Consider the following 19,286-nt stretch of genomic DNA (forward strand, 5'->3'; position numbering starts at 1 on the left):
TCACTTTATGTATTCCCCAATTGTTAGTCGCTTTGGATAAAAGCTTCTGCAAAATGACAAAATGCAAAACCCGCAGCTTTGTGGAAGCCACTGCAATATCATCACGGTGAGAATGTGTGTGTGTTTGTTCCTACTCTTTTCCTCATTTGGTCAGAACTGTTAACATTGCAGTTTCATATCTTTACTGTAATTTCTGATGCGAGTGCTGGTGTGCTGTGGAACACAGAAACCTCTGCCTTTCAGTATGTAATATTTTATTCTATGGTTTATGAAAAAAAAGTATTTCCTCACAATATTCATCTCATCTCCAACATATAGCTAAGATAAAATGTCCTGTTGTTTGAACAGACACCAAACAAACATATACTGTATACATTTAGGTATTTTAATCACCCTTGTGATGTAAACAAACTCATATAATCAGTTTCCCAAAGCATATTCATTATAACCACTGGTGTCATAAAGATCCACTTTATGGTTATTTATACAGACTGATCAGGGTTTTCAACCTTTTTGATGGCATTGGATCCCAAATAGGAACCCTTCAACTGTATATATTTTTTTATATACAGTATATACATAGCTGTGTAAAATAGCATCTAGGCAATATTTAAATCAATGATTTTCAAAACAATAAAATAATTATGATATAGCTCATAGATTTTCAACGAGCCTTTATAAAGAAGATTAAAATTGTAATAATGTCAAATTCAAGGATTTCATCTTGTGTCCCCTTTCGAGTCCCTGGCCCCAGTAAAAAAAAAAAGGCCAAACCTTAGGGTTCGCAACAACAACAACAGAAGTGGGAATCATGGCCTACTCTGTATTTGTGAACAATTGTACTTCCTTAGTTTTGTGTTAAATAAAGCTTTCTGTTTTACTTCCTTTTTTGGTAACTTATAGCTTACTTAGCTAATTTGTAGGCAAACTAAATGAATGGTAATATAGCATAATTTGTGCAATTTGTTGGAAATGTTCATGTAATGTAATTGGTAAATTGGCATTAGAGAAAATATTCAATGTAATGTGTATGCACATCTACATATTTTCTAAAACTACACAACAGTAATCACAATAGAACTAAACAGCTCTTTTACCAGTGCATTGTTCAAACTGCTGTAAATGACTCATCAGAATACAATGCAACATCTTATAATGACGTTGTTTGACCTTTTTTGTGTGGTTATTACGGTAAATTGTTATTGGAAAACATCCAAAAATACAGTACAGATAACCTCGTCTTCCTCCGTGCCCCCATCTCTCTTCTTGTCCTCTAAACCTTCTCGCTCTCTCCCTTTCCCATTTGTTCTTCCTCTTTCACTGTCTCCACCCCTCACTTTCTTCTCCTTTTCATTTCAGACTGCAGGCGGCGTACTTACCCTCTGTCCAGTCAAAGTGCATTCAAGGGTTTCAGCATTGTCCTGCAGCCGATGTGTTTCTGGTTCATATGCATTAGTTGTCAGTTTACTGAAATAGTTTGAATGCGTAAAGATGTTGACTTTTATTTAGTTTAAATTGTGAACTCAAATTACAATGAAAAGTCCATTATACTTTTCTGGGCCACTGTACATAATAGTTTTATCAATGGACTGAACATAAACTGAATAAGCTGTAAATGAATGCACAATTAATGTTAATGTGATCTATAGCTCCACTACAGTCTGTCTGGAGCAGTCACTACATGTTCCCTCTCCAGATCACGTCAGTTCAAGGGGAACGCCCACTGACAGATGTTGGGAAACACTCAGTGTAAGTATGTTGACTGGTTTTTAAGGGAAAAGAGGGCTGGACATGATGATGCAAACAGAGCATTAAAGTGAAAGTGTAGAAGGAGAGAGCGGCTCTGTTGTAACACTTCTCATCATGATCGTTTTTTGGTATGTACATATTTCTCTACCATAGTTTTATTCCTCTAACAAAATATTGCATGGATTAAAAGTCTATCTATCTATCTATCTATCTATCTATCTATCTATCTATCTATCTATCTATCTATCTATCTATCTATCTATCTATCTATCTATCTATCTATCTATCTATCTATCTATCTATCTATCTATCTATCTATCTATCTATCTATCACTGCATGCTTCCTTTTCTTTGTATATCCCTGTCTTTTTTACTTTATTAATCTACTATTTTCTTGCTTGTTTTCTGTTTTGATTTTCCTGACTTCTTCCTTCCTGTCCAGTGTTCTTGTCCTTCTCTTTCCCGTGTGTGGGTCAGTGTCATTGGCTGGATGGGTGCAGTCACCTGGACATCCACGAGGGTATGACCCCCATTCCAACCTGACTTGGAAAAAGTGTGCTCCAACCGGACACAAAATGACACTCACTCTCATACATTTGGACCTAGAGGAGAGCTTTGAGTGTGAGGACGACGCCTTGAAGGTGTGTGTACAAAATGCTAATTGTGCCTTTGTGCACTTAAGTGCAGTTTTATGTTAAAGGAATAGCTTACCCAAAAATTAAAAGGAAATCCAAAATGTAGTTTGTTTCTTCCTGGGAGCAGATGTGGAGAAATTTAGCATTACACCACTGATAAAAACATTGCAATGATCCACAAATTATCAACAAGAATCCATCCCCATCGATTAACATCTTGTGAAGCAAAAAGCGACATGATTGTGTGAAACAATTCTATCATTAAGGTGTTTTAATCCATGAAATAATTTATGATATTGCTTCACCTAGTGAAAATATCCATCCAAGATAAAAACATCTTTTTTTGGATTTGTTTATTAGAATAACACAGCTTTTCTCTTCACAAGATGGAAGTTGTGCTGATTACTTGTGGACTATTGTAATGTTTTTAGCAGCTGTTTGGATTTTTGACGTGACGGCACCCATTCACTGCATTGGAGAATAAGCGATGTAATGCTGCTTCCAATCATTAGCAAGTGATGTAATGCGACATTTCTCCAAATCTGTTCTGATGAAGAAACTAACTCACATATATCTTGTATGGCCTGAGGGTGAACTATTCCTTTCAGAAGAGTGTTTGTGTGAAAATATCTACTACAGTGTAAATTTTACATAGATTATTTCGATTTGTGTATTTGTAAGTGACAACTTTTATCTCCAGTTATTTGCAGATGAGGTGCTTCTTTTCACTCTCTGTGGACGTAAGTCTATGAAGGAGCTGCAGGCGTCTGTCAACCCTTTCCTCCACTCTTCCCCTGGCGGTTGTCTCTCTGTTTCATTTCTTGCCGACTACTCCAACACTGAGAGACACACTGGATTTCAAGGCTTTTACACCATACAGGGTGAGAAACGTGATGAGTAATACATTGACTACAGGCCGAAAGCACTTTTGATTATTTGTGGGTCACCGAGAGTGTTATCAGTTATTTCTGATCTGAGTTTTAACCTCAAACCTGTCTGACTTTTAGATGTTAATGAGTGTATAGACCCTGAAAATGAGTGTACCCAACTCTGCAATAACTACATCGGAGGTTATCGCTGTTTCTGCAGACCAGGTTACATCCTTGACTCCGATAAGCACACCTGCCAAGGTAATGAAAGAGATTTTGAGACATGTATTTTGCCTGCCATATTGATTTAGTGTAATTAATTCTGTAAGGAATATAGCCCATGCACCCAGTCATTATTAAAAATAAAAAATAAATATTGTTTTTATTATTATGCATTTTACATAGCTACTTAGCAAGCAAATGAATACATGGACATGAAATACTGTGTTAATTTTAAATAAAGTAATTTCATTATTTGTATATGTTTCCACTTAGAAAAATATTAAAATGTGCTAAACAATCAGCATAGCAACCAGACTAAAAATCCATTCACACCGTAGACTATAACTATGAATTTGTAATGATCATTGTAATTCTAATAGTATAGGGAACGCCACAGAGAAACTATATTGTTGGAAACGCTTTCAGAATTAACTTTTCTAAGTGATGAATAATTAAAACATTGAAAGCCAAACTGACTCCAAGAGCATGAGCATTTAACATGGCAGATGACATGATGGCAGCATGCGCTTATAATCATAATGTGATTGTTCATTCTATATGCATCAAGGTTTTGTTTTCTCTCTTTGTGTCAGTTAGCTGCAGTGAAGATCGCACAGGCTCGCAAGAAGGTGTGTTGACGTCACCCGAGTGGCCTGGGCCGTACCCAGAAAACGCAGTGTGTTCTTACTCTCTGGCCGTAGAAGAAGGTCTGCAGTTTGAGCTGACGTTCATGGGGGTGTTTGATCTGGAGAAGAAAGAGAATGGAGAGTGCATCGACTCAATAACTGTATGCAACAAGCTTAGTCAAATATCTGAACCAGTCTTGTTTTTCTCTTTGTATTAGTCCTCATTGACCTCCTCTCTTTTTCCATATCCATTCCTCCAAGATAAAACCTCTCTCTGGTGATGCTGAGACATTTTGTGGAAGGGATCTTCCTTCGTCCCTGTTTACAAGGTCTCAACGTGTTGAGATTATCTTCAAGTCAGACCATAAAGGAGCAAACCGAGGGTTCAGCCTCTATTATAAAACAAGAGGTGTGCCTGTTGCCCCCCATCTTTAAAACTAAACAACAATATACTGCATGTTCAGGTTTGGTGGGAACACATGATCTGGGAATCAAACTCATTTGAAGGGTCTCTAATCTGAATATTGACTGTTGATTGAAAAGTGCTCAGAATTGTTCCCTAAGGTGTTGTGTTGTTGTTTATTTGCTTTCTGACAGGGATGAAATGCACTGGACCTGTGACACCACAATCTAGTGTGTTCCCGCAGAATTCTGAATATCCCACGGGCTACAAAGTTACAGTGAAATGTGACAAAGGACATGTATTGAAATCAGTATGTATTTCAGGCTGATTGATTTTGCCTTCTCAGGCAAAAAATACATTAGAAAATGTATTTTTAAATATCAATTAAAATTGACAATATAAAATGTATTAGTAAAGTAGATTTATATAAGTATATATTAGTAACCAGTTTTAATAGTATAAATTGTATAGTATAAAATATAATTTAATTAAATTGATAAAATTGAATAGAATAGTATTATATTATGAAATTATTTTAAATAATTAAACATATCATTTAAAATTTGGATAGTATTCTGAGTTTTTGCTGCTATCAGTCAGCATTATATACAGGCATGTACTGTTGTTTATGAATCGAACCTTTTTTTAATCATTGAAACTCCATAGAACGAATCAGCTGAGGTTGAGTATAAGGCCACATGCCAGAAGAATGGACAGTGGATTCCTGTTATTCCCTGCGAACGTGAGAAAATTTCTTCTTTTAATGCCTTTTTGTCTTGATTTGTGAATGATGTTGTGTTTTTAAGATATACATGGGAAGTTTTTAATTTAATTTATTAAATGGGCTGTTTTCACTGCTGTTTTCCCTATATACAGAAATGACATGACATGATGTTTCAAGCACACAAAAATTAGCACAAACTTGTAGCATACAATTTGATGCTTGGTGGGCATACCAGCAGTACAATGCCCAGAAAATGCAGGAGGCTGAAACATTTTCATGTGTCATATGTAAAAAAAAACACACACACTTCTTATTTTCTTCTTTAGCTGTGGATTGTGGCATTCCAGAGCTTCCTGAATTAATGGAGCTATCAGATAAAGATCCTCCAACAACATATCTGAACCGGATCAGTCTTAAGTGTGCAAATGAATATTATCAACTGGATAAAAATGGTGAGATGTGTATGGTTTATGTGAACTATGCTGACATAATTCTTAACAAAGTGCTATTTAGTTACACATTTTTCACTATCTTTCATCAGGTTATTTTACCTGTAATGTTGAGGGTAACTGGGTGTCTGAGAGTGGTCAAAAATTAACTGAAGATTTGCCTAAATGTGAACCAGGTACTTATTCATTCTCAATACACATAAAAATCCAGATATACATTATTTTTCATATCTCTTTTTCATATATTTCATATTGCTCTCTCTCTCTCTTTTAGTGTGTGGAAAGAATATAGATGCATCTTTTGGTGGCAGAGTCTTTGGTGGGAAGCCAGCCAGTCTGGGACAAATTCCCTGGCAGCTACTCCACAGGTCAAATCCCAGAGGTGGTGCATCTCTGATCAGCGATTATTGGGCTCTTACAGCAGCTCACGTAGTGGATAAAATTGGAACAACCACCATGAACTGGTTAGGTGGAATAGTTCATGGTCAGGACACAAAATCAGTCAATATAGAGACAACAAAAATTATCATTCATCCAAAATATAAAAGAGTAAGTCAGGGTGAAAAACAAACAAACTATGATCATGACATTGCACTCATTAAAATGTCTAAAAGGGTGCCACTAGGTCCAAACATCAGGCCAGTGTGTCTGCCAAACAAAACAGATGAAGTTGCAGCAGAATTCACAATCTCAGGTTTTGGCAGATATGAAAAAGGACTGAGTAGAGAGCTGCTTCATGCACCTGTCCAGATATATCCAGTTAATGAATGTAATTCACTGGGTTTGCCTGTCACCGAAAACATGATCTGTGCTGGAGGAGAACAAGTAGACAGTTGTCAGGGTGACAGTGGAGGTCCTTTGTTTTCTCCTGTTCTGGGCTATGGGTCTCCGGACAAGCCCTATCGTCTTACAGGCATCGTATCGTGGGGTCCTCCTGGATGTGGAAGCTTTAAGGGCTTCTATACTAAAGTTCAAAACTACCTGGATTGGATCAAGGAAACCATGGAAAATAACTAACATCAAATCACAAAAATACACCAGTTGTTATTTGTAAAACACACCAATAAAGTTACGGTCTGCTGTATCTAGTCAATGTATGTTCATCTGCTATTTCTATGAATAATTCACAGAATTTTGAAACTTTTATATTCACCAATAAAACCATTTCCACAAGTTAAGAATCTCAGCCTCTTATTTCCTATTCCTATTTTAGAAAAAAATCTTATTTTTGTCCAATGTTAATACCATTACACTAATTACATAGGTAAGTGTTCATAGGCTGCTACTCTCTCTCTCTCTTTTTTTTTCATGTTTTTCATGCCTTGCAGTGGTGCCAGATTGGTGGTGCATGTCAGTATTCCTCTTCAGCCAAATCAAACAAACCTGACTTTTTTTGTGACTTTTAAAGATTTCCAAACTCTGTTGTATTTAATCTCAAATAGTGAAGATTTATACATTATGATTAATTACTCAAAACTGCTTTAGAAACACCTTCTTTGTATCTCGCAAGAATGGAAACATCTGATAATCTGTGAAGAAAAGATCCACGAAAATGATCTCTGTAGACTTTAACCCTTACTGTTTGAGTAAACAGGTTGAAAACGCATGGTTTACGGGAAAAGTAGTCACATCTCTCTCTCTCTTTCTTCAGCCATAGCCAAATCAAACAAGTTTACCTTTTTTGATGACTTTTAGACTCTAGAGTTCTCTCATATGTGATTGTTAACGAATCTTTATCGCAAGAAAACCTTATGACTGCATCCACAGTTTAATGAAACAGCTACTGACATCTGAATGTTTGTTATGGACAGAACACATCTAATAATCTGGTAAGTTGTTTTTAGATATTATCTTCATATTTTCATAAAGGACAAAATAGATTTGAAATTGTGTGATTACTTTAATAACAGCCATTGTTGGATGTCAATGCTTTATAACAATCTCATAACCTTCATTAAGTAAATGAACTAAATTATTCCAGCAACATGATTGACTTTGTTCTTTTTCTGTTTTCTACTGAAACACTGATTCAGCCTGCTGTGGGCATGTGTGAATGTGTGCGAGTGTGAGCCAGTCATGTTTGGGGAGGTGTCTTCTCCACAGTACCCTCAACCCTATCCAGCTAATCTCCAGAAAGAATGGGACCTGGAGGTGCCACAAGGCTATCAGCTCCAGCTGACGTTCAATCACCTGGACATTGAGTCCTCTCCAGACTGCTACTACGATTCTGTCACTGTTAGTGATGCTTCATCTTAGAACTTGTTTCATGTGGATGTCTTCATACACAATGCTTGAGTGCTGTGGCATCATTTGAGTAGCACAATCCATACCTCGTACTGTTGTACTGAATATTGTGTTTTGTTGGGGAATAATGGCAATAAAGTCATACCTCATGCACTACATATAAATTAGGTTTGAAATGTCATTGTGACTACTATTATTTGGCTTTATAACACATTTATATATCAAGGCCTGTGTATTTAGTAATACAAGAGCACATGTGATTTTATTTTTTCCTTTTATTTTTTTATGTGTAGGTTGTGTCTGATAAGCAGGTTCTGGGGAAGTTTTGTGGCCGGAATTCCACAGACAGGTTTCACCCAGGTGACAAGCCCATTTTGGCTCCTGGTAACCGTCTGCAGCTGGCTTTTCAAACGGACGACTCAAATCACGAGTCACACTTGGGATTCACTGCATTCTTCCAGGCTGTTGGTGAGTCATGTTTGAAGCATATTAAAAAACAAAACAGTGTTGTAGCATGTTTAGTTCTCCTAATATGCTTTAAGGACTTAAAACAGATCTCTTTTACACAGCAGTTCTAGAATTTAATTGGTTTTGAGTGGTGTTCAAAGAGTGTAGTGTATCACCTGTTTGTGTATTAAAAGTGGGGATTTTCCAGTGATTGTAGCTGTTTTTCCATAATTCTTTGAGACAGAGATAGGAAAAATACACTGAACAGAATTGCTAAGGCACAGATTTAAGATCTCTGTTTTTAATTTTATAAGGAGATATGTACAAAACTTAATATATTGCATTCCCAAACATCACAAATCTGAGGCACTATTAATTTATTATGTAGGGATAAAGAACCACAGTGGCTTTGACAATTGCAGCAACTTCTACTTTCATTGCATATATTTGTTGCCAATTTCACAGGAAGCAACCATTTTCTTCTTTTGGACATGTGGATGTGCTTTATTCGCAATTGTTTGTTCAATATTCCAATGATCTTTAAGTTAAATTCAATAAGACAAATTCACAACTTTGAATGGAAACTGATACTATCTATGGTATACATCGATACACCATAGTTGGTGCAGAGAAGTGACTGTCTTTATAAGCGAGTCATTGAATCATTCGCTTAACCATTTTATTCTACTATGGTGTGTTGCTCTGTGACACAGAATCAATTATTTGTTGGCTTTGTTCGGAACTATGTTCGTTAAACTACAAAACTAGACACACTATCTGGTTCTAATTCTTGTTTATTTAACTGTTGTATAAAAGCAATATGCTGAATATTGGGACAACAGTACTTTTGATTGTGCCGTATGATGTTATTTACTCAAGCGTAATTAAATAATTAAGTGCTGTACTATTACTACATTTAATGCTCCTATACCTGTTCCCTTAGACATAGATGAGTGTTCATCTTCCAGTGTGGAAAATGGTCGGCCATGTTCACAGATATGCCTCAACACCCTCGGCTCCTACCTGTGTGCCTGTTACCACGGTTACACATTACGGCCTGACCAACGCACCTGCGTCTGTGAGTGTGTTCATTAATAAAAACCCAGGTGCTGTGAACTTTATATTTCCAGCACAGTTTATGTTGATTATAAATAAAAGCGATGTAAAATTAAAAGCTAATTCAATATCATATCATAGTTTAAAACAGGTGAAAATAATGATAACCTGTAGCAAGTTGTGTGTGTTTCGTCCTTGTGTTAGTGGAGTGTGGAGGTGGGGTGCGCAGTGAATTAGAGGGGACCATCTCGAGTCCTGGTTTCCCAGACATGTCCCCGCTTAATCTGGACTGCATCTACACCATCTCTGTGCAGCCGGGCTTTCTGGTTACTCTCAACTTCAGCCAGAACTTCCACATAGAGCAGGTCTACAGTCAAGGAGAGTCCTGCCTCTTCCATTGGCTGCAAGTATGCTTTGCTATAAATGTCTATCTATAGTGCCCTCCACTAAAATTGGCACCCTTTTCAGCAGCTGTGAAAATGCATCTGAATTGTTTATTCTTTTGCTCTTTAATAATAAAAAAAATCACTAAACTCTAAACCTTTCATTGAAGTTAAACAATTGAAAGTGGGGGAAGCTCACATTATGAAATAAATGTTTTTCTCTAGTTCACGTTGGCCACAATTCTTGGCTTTCAATTATTGAGTTTTCTCCTTTAATGCCTGATGGGATTGCAGAACACTTGACAAGAGATCAAAACCATTCCTTCATCCAGATCACTCCAGACCTTTCAGAATACCAGCACCATGTTGGTTCTTCTTCTCTTCAGTTCACCTGACTCATTTTCTACAGGGTTCAGGTCAGAGGAATGGGACGGTCATGGGAGAGGCTTCATTTTATGCTCAATGACTTCTTTTTGTGTTAATTTTGATGTCTGTTTGGATCATTGTCCTTGTGGGAGATCCAGCCACGATCCAATATAAGATTTCTAACAGAGGCAGTCAGGTTGAGAATTTTTATCTGTTGGCATTTGCCAATCTGAACAAGATTTCTAGGAACTCTGGCAGAAAAATAGGCCAACAACATGGGCATGGGGTGCTTTTTATGTGGAAAAAGAAGTCATAGCTGGACAATTTCATGCTCCTAGTACCCCTGGTGTGCTAAAAATGTAAATATGAATGGGAATATACTTCAGAGAAATTTTACTCATACGAATTTCTAGGGGTGTCAATAATTGTGTACAACATGCATTGGAAAAAAAATATTTTCATTTTTTTCAATTTCATAATGTGAGTTTCCCCCCACTTTAAGTTGTGTCCCTGAACAACATCATCATCAACAACAACAACAACATCAAAAATATGTGAGCTGGTTTAAGTGGGTCCACCAGCAGCCACAATTCAAAACATACCTAACCAGCAAAAGCTGGATTTTTCAACAGGGATTTCTTCAATGAAAGTTTAGAATTTTGTGATTTAAAACAAAACAAAAAATTAAAATGAAAGTTCAAAAAGATTTATTTTCACAGCCACCTTTACTCGTATTTACCAAGGGTGCCAAATCTATTGGAGGGCACTGTATCTTCAAATCTATTAATTTTTAGGTTTGTTTCTGTGATGCTTTTCATTCTTTCTCAGGTGTCTGTCCAAGGAAAAGAACCCCAAAAGTACTGTGGAGGAAAAAGCCCCGGAGTCCTGAAGACGGGCACTCACTTTGTCCAGCTGGAATATCACACCGACAGATATGGACAGAGCCAGGGGTGGAGCTTACATTACACAACACAGAGTGAGAAAGAAAAAAAAAATGCATAACAATATATATATAAAATGGACAGTGTATACCAGATTAGTAATATTCTAAATCCTCAAATATCTGTAGTGCTAATCTTCATTAGTCCAATTTTCTTCTTTTGTAAAGGGGTACAGTGTCCACATCCAGGCACCATCGACAATGGAACAGTCACTCCAAAATTTGCCCAGTACTTGTACAGAGACTACATTCATGTGCGCTGTAAACCAGGATACAAGCTTATGATGGTGAGGTTTACAATAATGCTGATAGTAAAGCAAGAACCATAAGAACCATTCACACAGAAAGTGTTTTTGTGGTTCAACATGACACACAGGGCAGTGTGGGATAAAATGATCTAAAGACATTTTTTTTAAGTTTAACTTTTTTAACTTGAACGCCACATTTTTTAAACAACGTTTCTTGTGCGAGATGCTGCAAAAAACACAATATGTGAGTGCAACGGTTAAACACATCTATCCAAAATCAATGGAAAAATGAATTTTTTTGCGAATGGCCCAAGAGTGCATTATTGATTATAAGCAGGGCTTCCTTTAGAGAATATGGTGGACTTAATGAAGCATTTTGCTTTGCTTTCTTTAAGGGAGAGAAAGAGATTCCAAGTTTTAAGTCCATATGTGATAGTAATGGACAATGGCACTTGCCACTGCCGGAGTGCAAGAGTGAGTAAAAACATACACCTGATTTAGCATTTGGCTACATTTCATACATACATCATTTCATTCCTATGTATCATCCACATTACAGTAATTGACTGTGGAGCCCCAAAACTACTTCTGAATGGAGACTTTGAGCTTATCAGTGGAGAAAACAATGAATATCTTTCGGTCGTAGAGTATCACTGCAATGAGCCATACTACAGATTTAAAGATGCTTCTAAAGGTTGGATGCCACACAAAACCCACCTTTATTCTTTGTTATTGATGAATCATGACCTCATTTCCATGCTTTCTTTCTTTCAATTTTGTAGTAACATACAAGTGTGCAGTAGACCGAAAATGGACAGAAGTCAACAACAATGATGTTATTCCTCTTTGTTATCCTGGTAATAATCGAGGCTAGTCAACAGACATTACTATTGATATTTAAGTTTATTTTTAATTTCACATATGTTTTTTGTTTTTTTAGTGTGTGGAATGAATACAGAGGTCTCTTTTGGTGGCAGAGTCTTTGGTGGGAAGCCAGCCAGAACAGGACAGATTCCCTGGCAGCTCTTTCATAAGCAACTTCGCAGAGGTGGTGCATCTCTGATTAGTGATTACTGGGCTCTTACAGCTGCTCATGTGGTAGATGGACTTGAAAACCACAACATGACTTGGCTTGGAGGAATAATCGATAGTCAGGACAAAAACCCAGTCACTATGGAGTCTGAGAAGATTATAATTCACCCAAATTATCAGAGGGTTCCTGTGGGCGGTGATCAAAAAAACTTTAATAATGACATCGCACTGATCAAAATGTCTGCTAGAGTGCCACTCGGTCCAAACATCAGGCCAGTGTGTCTGCCAAACACAACACATGGACCTGTAATGGAGGGCAAGATGGGTACAGTATCGGGCTTTGGGGGGTTTGAGAAGGGCTCAACAAGTGATATTTTACGTTATGGGTATATTCGGGAATATCCTTCTCAACAGTGTGTTTTCGAGGATTATTTGGTCACTGATAACATGTTCTGTGCTGGAGATGAGGTTAAACGCGTTGACAGTTGTCAAGGTGACAGTGGGGGCCCTCTGTTCTTCCCAATGTTGGGCTATGGATCTAAAGAGCAGCCCTATGAGGTGAGGGGCATTGTGTCATGGGGTCCTGCAAGATGTGGCCATGTTTCTAAAGGTTACTACACTAAAGTGCAGAACTACCTGGGCTGGATTAAGGAAACAATGGCAAATAATTAACATCTGGTGTGCGACATGAGAGATTATTAATTAATTTCAAGTGGTATCTAAGATCAGTTTCAATTATGTGCGTAATGGATGAAAAGATTTAGATGAAAATAAGCCTATTTTGCCTGTCTTGTCCAATTTGTATAAATGTTTCAAAATTAAGCAAAGAGGATTATCTCATAACTTTATCCCCTCTGCAGGGTTAAAAAAATAAATGACCTGAGCTCTCAAATGGTTATGTTACTGGCTATGCAATGATCAATCATCATCAAAGCAAGTAATTCTTATTTACTAAACATGTCAGATATACACTTTCTTATCCATATTATGTGTAAGAGTAAAGAATACTGCAGCCTAATTAATGACTGTAAAGTATACAATGTGCAAACGTTGTTCCCTGTGAGACATTAATAAATAAATGAACCTATTACTGACCTTTTTTTTATATATATATATATGCTGCTCTGGGTGTGTGTTCACAGTGTGTATGTGTGTGTGTACTACTGTGTGTGTGCACTTGGATGGGTTAAATGCAGTTCACAAATTTGAGTGCACATATCACTTCAGTATATATATATATATATTGAAGTGTTGTTGTCTCTTCAGTTGTGGTTGTCTCCAAGACATGGATTTCCCCAGTCTCAGCAGCTGTTCCCATTGTGTCAAAAAGCTGGTGATCCACTGACAGATAGAGCTAGGGAAAGAGAGCTGGGTTAGTTTGATCTGGAGGGCTGTTGGAAGGAAGGTGTTGAAAGCCGAACTAAAGTCCACAAAAAGGATCCTCACATAAGTCTCTGTTTTGTCCAGATGTTGCAGGATGACTATATATACACTTCATCCTTCATCCTCCTTATTTAAACTTTGTGTCATGGTGCATTATCCTGCTGGAAGTAGCCATCAGAAGATTGGAACACTGTAGTCACAAAGGGATGGACATGGTCAGCAACAATATTCAGGTAGGCTGTGCCATTTAAACAATGCTTAATTGGTACTAAGGGGCCCAAAGTGTGCCAAGAAAATATCCCCCACACCATTACACCACCACTACCAGCCTGAACCGTTGAGACAAGGCAGAATGGATCCACGCTTTCATTTTCTTTACACCAAATTCTGACCCTACCATCTGAATGTCGCAGCAGAAATCGAAACTCATCAGACCAGACAACGTTTTTCCCATTTTTTTTTTTAAATTGTAACCTCCGTTTGCTGTTCTTAGCTGACAGGAGCATGACCCAGTGTGGTCTTCTGCTTCTGTAGCCCATCTGTTTCAGGGCTCAACGTGCTGTGCATTCAGAGATGGTTTTGTTAATACAGTACCTTGGTTGTAACAAGTGGTTATGTGAGTTCCTGTTGCCTTTCTATTATCTTTCATCGTCTGCCCATTCTCCTCTGACCTCTGACATCAACAAGGCATTTTCATCGCCACAACTGCCGCTCACTGGATATTTTCTCTATCTCGGACCATTCTCTGTAAAACCTAGAGATGGTTCTGCATGAAAATCCCAGTATATGAGCAGTTTTTGAAATACTAAGACCAGCTAATAAACCACTTATAACCACTAATAAAGTGGCCGATGATTGTGTGTGTGTGTGTGTGTGTGTATATACACACACACACACACACACACACACACACACACACACACACACACACATACCATATACCTGTTAATAACATGCACATTTCCACAGATCGATCAGTACTGTGGTAAATCAACACCCCTCCCCATTGCACTTTCTGTTTTTAGTGTGATAACAGAAAAGCACTCAAGGCACTATAGATGGAGTAGAGTTGGTACACTGATTCAGCGTGAGCAGAGGTTCACAGAGGATTTAAGCAGGCATCTGGAGACAGCTAACATCCAGCTTGCAGAGACCGAGAACTTCTTTGAAGCCCCCTGTGATTGTGCGAAAAAGCTAAAAACATGCCAAGGGTCTGGTATGCACACACACTTTTCAGACATTATTTATGCTAGAGTGTATCACTACAGAGTTGCAAGAAAGCTGAAAGAGGTTGTTTTCAATTAACATATCCACAGATCACAGTGCATAATGTATATTTATCTGTGATAAACGTATCACTATTGACAAAGGTGGATTCTATTTTAACATAATATGGAAGGGGGACATCTGGTGGTTACAGTAAAAACAAGAATTCCTTCAAATAGCAATAACACAATCAAGAAGGATGTCGCACCCAGGGAGTACAACAATGTGAATCAGTGTGTGAGGGATTGATAAAGTGCCTTTAAAATCATTAGTATGCTTTTTTTTTATTTATTTTTTTTAAATTATTTTTACGTGTTATTTATATGTCTATGCGTCCGACAGAAACGGTTCTCGGTTCAGTGTATGAGTAAAAATGTCGAAATAATTATTATTTATTATTGTTCTGCGTAATTTGAAGAGAAACATTTTTGGATCTTTATCCCGAATATATATATTTTTTAATCAGGAAGAGGCTGGGGGGTCAAATGGGGGGTAAAGGCATTTTTTGGCAGGGTCTTGAGACCCCCCAAGACCCCCCCTGGCGCCGCCGGTGGTGTTGTCAATAAAGCACCTATGAACCAGCATTTGGTCACATACATGAAAATGAAACATTTACTTTAATATCTTGTTAGACCTCCTTAGTTTGATTCCTTGGTTCCATAGTTCCTAAGTTTGTTTTGAATTATAATTTTTCTCTGCAGCTACCTATTCTGCGTAATGCTTATCTGCCCTCTATAGGAGGAGCTGACCACAGTCCTCTGAATATCCCTTTTGGAAGCCACACACACAGACCGCTGCCCAGGACATATGGTGTGCTCGTGACAGGATTGTGATTTACTGTATAGGAGAGCTTATATACTATTTTTAAATTACTTATATATTGTATAAACAGTATGTAGTATATCTGGTGATTGTAACAGAACTCACAATTATTTTAAATTTAAAGGGGGAAATATTTTAAAGTTTGAAAATAAAGCTGCTTCTAAATGACCTTATTATATTTTGAGAACAGAACAGAAATTATTATTTTGAGTCTCAAAAGGCAGCAAAAAAATATGATTTCATTTAATTGCTGTTAAGGGATTCGCCATAGTTTCTAAATCATGTATATTTCTAAAACACTGAGGTAACCTTTAAGGGTGTTTACAAACTTCAAAGTCGGTATACAATCCAAAACCACGAAAAAATAAGTGATCTTTGTACATAACGCAGTGCACTGAATGAAAGGATGTGGTTTCTTGCTGTTCATTACGTCAAGACATCTGACAAACAAATGCACTTAGTGGTGCAGCTGGATGAGAACGTGCGTCAAACGTTGTTGTTTCCCCTTTTTTGTGATGTTTGTAACATGTTTGTGAACGATAAGTGGTGTTTTGCAAGATCTCCTCTCCATCCTTCATTAATGAAAATCTCTCATGAGTGATCAGTAACCTTTAACCATCCTACATTTCCACTTAAACTTAATGTTCTTCGGTTCCTGTGGCTTTGTCGCAATACTTTATACATCAAGTAGGGGCACAGAGCTCAGACCCAGCATGGCAAAAGCCACTATCTGAAGCAAAAATGTGTTTCATACCATTTAAAGCATATGAAAAAAATCTTCAGTACTATTAGAGGGATAGTTCACTTTCAAATAAAATTTTGGTATGTTTTAGCTTACCTCAAGGTAGAGGTCCAAAAATTTGTGCCTGAACCCGAAAGAGACCCGTAATATACTACACTGAACCGACCCGGACCCGTCTATTATTTCAGAAGCTGGACCCGGACCAGTGTAGATCCGAGAAATGTCTACCCGGACTCGACCCGGACCCATCTATTATTTGAAAACTGGACCCGAACCCGCCAGGAAGACACAGACCTGACTGGACCCTATTGCAACATATTCCACCTTAAATTGCTATAACAAGTCAATAAACCTGTTGCAAAAAATATCACTTTTGTCTTACCTAATTTGGTTAGGTATGACTCTGATCGCACGAGTATTACACACAATGTTAAACAGACCCGGGACCCAAGGTAATAGATTCGGAACATTTAAAATATAGACCCGAACCCGTACGGGTCCCGGGTCGACAGGTCTCGGGTGCACTGTGAGGACCTCTACCTCAAGGGCATCCAAGATGAAAGTGTCTTTGTTTCCACAGTAGTTTCCATCCGGCCCTTGCGCAGACTGAGCCAAAATGCGCGCACATGTCACACACCAGGAAGCGCAAGCGCCCTCAGATCACTTGGACGTGGTTGTGTACACGAGGTAAAAACTATCTAAATACTGTTCGTTTTCTCACACAAACCACTCGTTTCATGTCTTAGACCATCAATGTGTACTCACGAAGAGGAATTGTTTAATTTGGACTCCTCTGTGCATGCTCTTTGAGGTGGTGACCATAGACCTGCATTATATGAGTCACAGACAAGAACGGTTTGACCTAAAATATTAAAATTAAAACTACTGTGGAAACAAAGACACCTTCATTTCGGATGCCCTTGAGGTAAGCTAAAACATACCAACATTTTATTTCAAAGTGAACTATCCCTTTAATGTGATGAATCCTTTCTTCATTCACATCAAATTAAATAATTTCAAAAGCCAAATTTTTTTATTTGCTTTACAGTGATGTTGTCAGAAATTATCAAAGGCTGACACCATGTTGTTGAAGTAAAAATATTAGTGTGAACTATAAGTCCTTCCCAGGAGGTTCTTGCACAAGCAAAGTATTCTCCATCAAAGAACAGAAGCAACAGCAGGAGCGATGCAGGTTACAGTGGAGGGCAGACACTTTGTGTTGCTTTGTCATAAAACTTTGACAATGCAACATGAGTGAACTGGAGAACAGAACAGGAACCAAAACAAAAAAATATGCTGAAAATAACAGCAAATTCATCTCTGGATGACAAGGACATGATGCAAAGCAAGCACTGGTTGTGATTGAGAAATCTGACTTTCTGAATGTTTCAAAAGACTGCACTAGTCACTTGGATGACACTATAAATGAGTGGCATACTACAATTTAATTGACTAACAACTTGCTATAACATGTAATATGCTAAGATAAATAGAATGTAATATGTGTTACAAATAAGCAGGGCTGGGGAGTAACAAAATACATATAACGACTTTACGTATTTAAAATACAGAATATGAGTAACTGTATTTCGTTATAATTACATTTTAAATGATGGGTAATCAGATTACAGTTACATCTGAAAAGTATTTAAGACTACCAAAAGTGATTACTTTTAATACTTAAGTAAACAGTCTGTGGATTTTAACCAATACAGCAACTGATTCAAACTGCGTGCAGGAGCTTGTTCATTTAGCATATGACATTTCTGAATAAAAAATATTTATACACTTTTATACAATTAATGTAGGCCTGTTACATTCTTCTGATTATGGGCCTATTAACATTATTAAGTTACTTTTATTCTTAAATTAATATTACAATTCTTTTGCCCCACAATAATTTCATAGTGTGTTAACGTAGAACTAAAGTTTATGCTAGCTTACTCCTTATTGAAAATGTTTTTGAGAAGGTCTTTAAAAAAAGGTTTAATGATTATAGCCCTACAATTAAAATTATTAACACTGCAATCATTTATTAATGATTTTTTTTCCCCAAGCACTGACTTAAAAAATAAAAGAAAACAACCTGTTTTACATTAAATAATTTTTTCTCTTTTTATTTATTTATTTTTAAAATGTAATTATTTATTTATTTTGCACTAGCCAATATGTTCAGGCCACAAGAGAAATATTAAGGAAGTAAATTAAAACATTTAGCTTCTGTGTATAACCATTATCAGCATATGAAGTAGATTTGTCGTTCGTCTCTCGTGCGCTTTTAATCCAGTGTCAGACGCCCAAAGCGCCATCAGTTTTTACTTTCACTTTCTGGTGAATCGACTGAGATTAAGAGGTTCAGGCTTAATTCTTGTTGCTTGTGTGATATCCATTGGCTTGCCTTCCTGGTTTAAAACAAATATTTACAATATTGCAACATATATCAGCAGATTTGTGCTATGCCAATGGACTCTGTCCCATTTAGCCTAGTGCCCGCATGTCACAGTGTCTGGTTCGTGTATCCCTGGGTGTCCATTAGAGGTCTCACTTCCCCATTTCGTCACCTCACTTCAGGAACTGTTTTCACACTAGCCTTTGTCATTACTCATCACTGTTCATTGCACACAGCTGTCCCCATTTACATTGTTTGCACATGCCCTTAAATACCCTGTTGTTTCTTTCA

General features: G+C 37.4%; 1 protein-coding gene across 1 annotated transcript; it reads left to right on the forward strand.

Annotated features, from left to right (window-relative positions):
* The first annotated feature begins 1,719 nt into the window (after positions 1 to 1,719).
* LOC113116767 (mannan-binding lectin serine protease 2-like) lies at positions 1,720 to 13,484 on the forward strand. The gene is made up of 22 exons (XM_026285099.1): positions 1,720 to 1,877; positions 2,192 to 2,390; positions 3,085 to 3,265; positions 3,392 to 3,514; positions 4,069 to 4,262; positions 4,363 to 4,510; positions 4,699 to 4,814; positions 5,171 to 5,246; positions 5,555 to 5,680; positions 5,770 to 5,853; positions 5,952 to 6,688; positions 7,475 to 7,506; positions 7,711 to 7,912; positions 8,215 to 8,389; positions 9,312 to 9,446; positions 9,629 to 9,831; positions 11,002 to 11,149; positions 11,282 to 11,400; positions 11,757 to 11,835; positions 11,921 to 12,055; positions 12,144 to 12,218; positions 12,302 to 13,484. The coding sequence occupies exons 1-22, from the start codon at positions 1,864 to 1,866 to the stop codon at positions 13,063 to 13,065; spliced, it is 4,065 nt and encodes a 1,354-aa protein (XP_026140884.1). The 5' UTR covers positions 1,720 to 1,863; the 3' UTR covers positions 13,066 to 13,484.
* The last annotated feature ends 5,802 nt before the right edge of the window (positions 13,485 to 19,286 follow it).

Source organism: Carassius auratus, chromosome 16, assembly GCF_003368295.1.
Source record: "Carassius auratus strain Wakin chromosome 16, ASM336829v1, whole genome shotgun sequence".
NCBI lineage: Eukaryota > Metazoa > Chordata > Actinopteri > Cypriniformes > Cyprinidae > Carassius > Carassius auratus.